Source organism: Triturus cristatus, chromosome 3_2 (genome assembly GCF_964204655.1).
Source record: "Triturus cristatus chromosome 3_2, aTriCri1.1, whole genome shotgun sequence".
Taxonomy (NCBI): Eukaryota; Metazoa; Chordata; class Amphibia; order Caudata; family Salamandridae; genus Triturus; species Triturus cristatus.
Genome location: NC_140584.1, coordinates 161,911,949 through 161,918,453, shown reverse-complemented (window position 1 = coordinate 161,918,453; position 6,505 = coordinate 161,911,949). Strand labels below are relative to the sequence as shown.

Genomic DNA, 6,505 nt, shown 5'->3' with positions numbered 1-6,505 from the left:
ATTAAAAAAAAATATGGAATCCAAATGAGGGAAATGGATCTCGAATTGATACATGACCTTATGTTCTGAGATGTAGCGATAGCCATTGACCAGTATTTGTGTAAAATCTTAGTCACCAGCGATATTACACCTTTTTTAGGATTTTAACATTATGTTGCCATGGGTGTTTTTTACTTAGTATTCAAAGCCCAATTGCAGTGAGAGGATCTCCAAATAGGAATATGTAAGAAGATGGGAAGTATGTCTTAAACTTAAGCAAGATAAAGAGAGATCATTGAAGTTGTGATAAGCTGCTATTACTATGCATTTTATAAATGGCGATAGGCGTAATATGAATTGTTTGTCATTGACTAAAATCTTATCAAGTTCTTTTATTAGGCTGTAAATATATGTGAAATCTTGGGCTGTAAACCATATTGAGTCACGGTATGTAGAAATGTGAATATTTTTTTTTATGTTTATAATTGCACAAATTGTAATTATATGGGGTTGAAAGATATAATCATGAATTGTTGTTTGAGGCTATTTAACAAAATGTCTATTTTTAGTGAAATTTGTGTAAATTTCTATAAGATTTTACATCATGGAAATGAAGTATTTTGACTTGAGTAGCTTGTGGCAGGTGGACAGATGGAGGCACAGGGATAAACAACGTGAGGACCATGACTACACCGGCCATGGAGTGTGAGGTGCTCAGGGCCCACGAACAGATAGTAGTGAGAGCTTGGAACCCATGGACAAATGGTGCAAGGAACATTGGGCACGTAGAGATTATAAGGAGCTTGGAGTACATGAACAGACAGTGTGAGGACCTTGAAGCTCAGTCTGAGCGTAAACAGCTTGAAGCTCTCTGTATGACAGTGTGAGGAACTTGAAGCTTAGTGTAAGAAAGTGTGAGCAGCTTGAAGTTCACTGTAAGAAAGTGTGAGTAGAGGCAAAATCACTGTAAGAGTGTGAGCAGCTTGAAGCTCATTTTATAACAGTGAGAGGAGCTTGAAGCTCTCTGTAAGACAGTGTAAGAAGCGTGAAGCTCACAGAAGACAGAGCGAGGAGCTTGAAGCTTACTGTAAGACAGTGTGAGCAGCATGAAGCTTACAGTATGACAGTGTGAGGAGCTTGAAGCTCACTTTAAGACATTGTGAGAAGTGTGAAGCTCACTGAAGACAGTGCAAGAAGCTTGCAGCTCACTGTAAGACAGAGTGAGCAGGTTGAAGAACACTGTATGACAGTGTGAGGAGGTTGAAGTTCACTGTAAGACAGTGCGAGGTGTGAGGAGCTTGAAGCTCACTATAAGAAAGTGTGAGTAGCCTGAAGCTCACTGTAAGACAGTGTGAGCTATGGTAATAATCTTGAAGCATTTTGGGGTACCAGAAATGCGCACCGAAAGTGGAGACATGGCCCGGATTAACCAGATAAAGAGTACACTCAGGCAGTGTGTTTTAGAAAGAAGCTGGAGAGAGGAATTGTACTACCTCAAAACCAAGAACTCAGTTATTCCTTCCTTAAGCTCTCAGGAGAGCACAGATCTATTCCCTTACTTGTATAACATTCCGGCCAAGTGTCTATTAAAAGAAGTCTTGCGGTTGAAGGTGGGAATCGACCCTGGGTGGCATATCAAGGGATTAAAAATAGAAGTTACTAAGAACAATGGGCAGTGTCCCTGTCGGCAAGCCAGGAAATATTCAGTGAGCCATATATTGATGGATTGTGCATTCTTCATGACGGAAAGAATGGTGTAAAGGCAAGTATGAGTGACTTCACTGCAAAATGAGACAGACCTAGAGGGGCATATAGTGAGAAACAAGGAGCAAATAAACGCTCCTGATGCACATAGATGGCGCGACTTGGGCAAAAGGTGAAAAGGTGATCAAGTGAAGAGAATATGTCAAAACCCGTAAAGTGAACATAAACCTGGCAGACAACATTGTAAATAATTAAGCTAAAGGCTGAAAATGTAAATGGTAATAGCGTAACACATGTTACTGACAATGAGTAGCAACCATGAGGTGAAGAATAAATCCCTCATGGGGAAAACAAACCTTGGTATGCATTAGAAAAGCAGCACCTGACAAATTAATTATAAAGCAGTAAATCTCAAAATTAGATGCAGGGTGCAAGGTGGTCACAAAGGCACAAAGAAAGAGAGATATTTAAGCAAAAATCTCACTGTATTACTGTGTGAGGAACTTGAAGTTTACTGTAAGAAAGTGTGAGCAGCTTGAAGTTCAATGTATAGCAGTGTGAAGAGCTGGAAGCTCACTGTAAGAATGTGTGAGGAGACTGACACTCACTGTAAGGTGTGAGGAGCCTGGTGCTCACTGTAAGACAGTGTGAGCAGCTTGCAGCTTACTGTATGACAGCGTGAGAAGCATGAAGCTCACTGTAAGAACTTGTGGGGAGCATGAAGTGTGAAGCTCACTGAAGACAGTTCAAGGAGCTCACTGTAAGACAGTGTAATCAGGTTGACGCTCACTGTATGACAGTGTGAGGCGCTTGAAGTTCACTATAAGACAGTGTGAGGTGTGAGCAGCTTGAAGCTCACTGCAAGATAGTGTGAGAAGCGTGAAGATCACTGAAGACAGTGCAAGGAGCTTGAAGCTCACTGTAAGATTGTGAGCAGCTTGAAGCTCACTGTAAGACAGTGTGAGCAGCTTGAAGCTCACTGAATGACAGTGTGAGGAGATGGAAGCTCACTGTAAGACATTGTGAGAAGCGTGAAGCTCACTGTAGACAGTGCGAGGAGCTTGCAGCTCACTGTAAGACAGTGTGAGGAGCTTGAAGTTCACTCTAAGACAATGAAGGGTGTGAGGAGCTTGAATCTCACTGTAAGACAGTGTAAGAAGCGTGAAGTTCAATGAAGATAGCGCAAGGAGCTTGACGCTTACTGTAAGACAGTGCGAGGAGCTTGAAGTTCACTCTAAGACAGTGCGGTGTGTGAGGAGCTTGAACCTCACTGTAAAACAGTGTGAGAAGCATGGAGCTCACTGTGAGACAGTGTGAGCAGCTTGGGGCTAACGGAGAGAGGGTGAGGAGCTTGAGGCTCATGGCAGAAACTGTAGTGTAAAGGAGTATTTGATTAATGTAAAGGGTCTCTTCAATAGCAGGGAGGCCTTTGGTGACCGGGGAATGTCAAAAAACAATAGCAAACATTGGTATGTCTCCCCCGTCATACCCCTGCACAAACACCAACTGCTGGAATACCCTTTACTGAAACAGTTTACCTCCCCCTCTCATTTACGCCATTTTGAGAAAAAGGAACAATGTCCAGGCATTCGTGTTGGCTTAAACTCACATTTACTTTTCAATGGTGGTGTGGCACGGATTCATAACCAAACTTCAGGGCACCAACGTTCAGGAACAAGTTTAGCTTGGGGGCAATAGAAACATGGATGAAGATGGCATCAAAGTCGGTGGTCATCTGCTTGCAGGTTCCTCTTACCACGTGGGAAAGAACCAAAAGATAAAGTCTATCCAGACGCTAATGGAACTTTGAAACTTGCATGGTGTAACTCCAAAAACTGCTCGTACAAATAAAATCTGAGATATTTAGGATTATTTTTAAAGAATTAAGTGCATACTTGAAACAAAGGCCGAAGGATATGACATGGCATAGACAAGAGCAAAATCAAATCTGAATAAAAAGAAGTAAGTTTGGCAAAAAAGTATTTTTAAAAAAATATCCAGTGCATCCCAGAGGTAATAGACGTGCGGGTATGGAGGACTGAAAATATAATAGGGCCTTCTGCCTACTGTAACATACAACAAACAAAATGTGCCTTGAAGTTAAATGAGCACCAAAACATGAATCTTTAAACTCATTAAAAACCTGATTTATGTATTATGGAAAGTGGAACAAATAGCCAATTAGAGGAGGTAACCATTAGTGACTGGTTCAATAGGTAGAAAGTGTGGTAGTTAACCACAGGTGAGTAATTTGAAAAGCGGGGTTAATAACAGTTCCATTGTTCATAAACTGTGGGAAACAGAAGTTGAGTTGATAAATATAGTTAACAACAGTTCTGTTCTTTTAAAAGTGGTGGTAAACAATGTTGAATAGCCAATAGGGCTAGACCTCGGGCTGGTACTGGTCCACACGTTCCAGCAAGGTCTGTGGGTAACCTGGCGAGTAGTAGCGCACAATCTCCTCAGGGTAGCAGTTGTTGATGGTGTTGATGTACTCCTGCAGGACAGAACCCGGTTCGGCGTGGATCTCCTGGACCTTCTTCAAGCCTCCACTGGTGACAAAGAGCCGGCGAGCCTTGCTGTCATGGGGTAGCACCTTGCTGAACTGGCCCACCACGTGCTTCAGGATGTTGGGTGGCACGTCATGCAGCAGGGGCTCCAGGGCGGGCAGGTGGGTGCACTTCTGAAGGATGTTCTTGAGAGCTTTCTTGGCTTTGGTCTGTAGATCTTCGGAATTGTCGGCCTCCATGTAAAGGGTCAGCAGCTTGGGTAGGACATTTGCAGCAGCCACTGCACGAGCATGTTCAGGTGTGTGACGTCCGATCTGACCCAGGGCCCAGGCGGCGGCTGCCTTGACATGGTCTTCAGGCTCCTCGGCCAGGCAGATGGCCAGCTGGGGCACACCCTTGGAGACGATGACAGCCATGGCCAGGTTCTCAGAGTGGGCAGCCACATAGCCAAGCATCATGATCCCTGGCAACCGCACATTACCCTGGCTGGTGCCCAAGTAATCGATGATGGCTGCAACGCCCCCAGCATTAACGATGAGCTGTGCTAACTCAGGTGTGTGCTTGGCGATTTCTCTCACCAATGTTGCAGTGTTCTTCTTGACATAGTCATCAGGATCCCGCAGGCAGGTCAGCACAACTGGAAAGATCTCGGCTTCAACAACCATCTCAGCAAGGTCCACGGAGTGTTTGGAAATCTGGCTCAGCGCCGACAGCACTTGACGCTTCAGCTTAGCATCTGGATTTAGGATCATCTGAGCAAGGTGGGCAATGGCCCCAGTGTCCACCACAGTCTGCGCTAGCTCTGGTGAATGCTTGGAGATGTCACTGAGGGCTGATGCTGAAATCCGCTTGAGAGCTATCTCGGGCTCTTGGATGCAGAGCACCAGCAGTGGCACAGCACCGGCATCCACCACCGCCTGAGACAATTCAGCTGTGTGCCGGGCAATGTAGCCCAGGGCCCAGGCGGCCGACTCCTTGACACCTGGGTCAAAGTCCTCTAAGCAGATCACTAGTGTATCCAAGGCTCCACAATCCACGATAGCTTGCGCTAGCTGGGGCGAGTGCTTGGCCACTGCACGCAGGACAAAGGCAGCCGCTTTCTTGTAAAAGCGGTTCTGCTCAGCCAGGGAGTAGACGAGCTGTGGTAAGATGTCTCCCTTGACCACTGCCTCCGCCAGGTCATCGTTGTAGTTGGCCAGGCGGCCCAAGGCCAGGGCCGAGGTCTGCTGGATAGTTGGCACCACGTCCAGGAGCAGAGGGCGTAACAAAGACATGACACCTGCGTTCTGTAGGGTCTCGATGTTCTGGGGTCGAGTGGCCAGTTCCGCTACCGTTTGCACAAACTGTGTGCGAGCCTTTTGGTACTGTTCAAATACCTGAAGCACTTGCCGCTGACTCATGGCGTTCAATGGGTTGGCCTTGGTCTTAGTCTGGTGATGTTCTCAGTTGCTTCTCACTTTCCAAATTGCCTTGGTTACTGTGTTTTGTCGGCTGTGATGTATGGTTCTTGTCAGAAGTGTCACGAGATTGCTTGGTAAATTACCAAAGTCCCTGGGCACTGGGAAGATCACAGGAGCCAGGGACTGGGAGTTCACTGATATCAACGAGTTCTGCAGATATCACTGTGCTGAAGGTTTCGGGGGATTACTTTGCCAGGGGGTTCAGTGCCAGCCGGCCCTGGGAGTGGGTGCTGAAAGTTTCCCCGGTAGGTGATCGGCACTCGAAGGTCTGGCCGCCGGTGCCAGCCGGCTCTCGGAGATGAAGGGTGCTCGAGCTCAGAGGCCGTCTGGTCCAGCCCGCTCCGCACCGTGCAGTGTGTGCATCCTTCGGTCGCTAAGGCGACCGTATTGTGTTTGTGTTCGTAGCGCCTGCGCTTCCATGACAACGCCCCGGAAGCTTCTGTTGGAAACAAACACCGGGTCGCGAGGCGGACGCTATGCTTTCGAGACTAGAGCTGTATAACCTGCAGCTTCTAGTCCCTGAATGAGATTCAGCCCAGTGGGCGAAAAGCCTGCTTCAGAAACATGCGACTAAACTGGAGGTCACGAGTTCCCATCCCCCTAAAATATCCCGTGCTCCAAGTGAGATGAAATAAAGGATGGCGAGTCTCCTAAAGGGGCGTGGCAAAAGAGGAGTAGTTGGAAATCCCGCCCAAGAGGTGTGGCTTATGTAATTAAAGAGATTGGTATAAAATATGTAAACCAAAGTCTAGTGCTTCATACAAAGTGTTCGACCAGTATTTGGGTGCCTTTGAGAGTTTCACTCCATTCAGTCATGTCACACAGCAGCCAACATATATCTAAAACGAGCCA

The 6,505-nt window shown here is 46.4% G+C and overlaps 1 protein-coding gene across 1 annotated transcript; it reads right to left on the bottom strand.

The window, feature by feature from the left end:
* Window positions 1-3,285: 3,285 nt before the first annotated feature.
* On the bottom strand, window positions 3,286-6,254 carry SPAG6 (sperm associated antigen 6). Its single transcript, XM_085647403.1, has one exon. It carries the CDS (start codon window positions 5,591-5,593, stop codon window positions 4,067-4,069), a length of 1,527 nt encoding a protein of 508 aa, XP_085503529.1. The 5' UTR covers window positions 5,594-6,254; the 3' UTR covers window positions 3,286-4,066.
* Between the last annotated feature and the right edge of the window lie 251 nt (window positions 6,255-6,505).

What these genes read in the sequence shown, in the direction of transcription:
- SPAG6 (XM_085647403.1), bottom strand. Translation starts at nt 5,593, where the DNA reads ATGAGTCAGCGGCAAGTGCTTCAGGTATTTGAACAGTACCAAAAGGCT.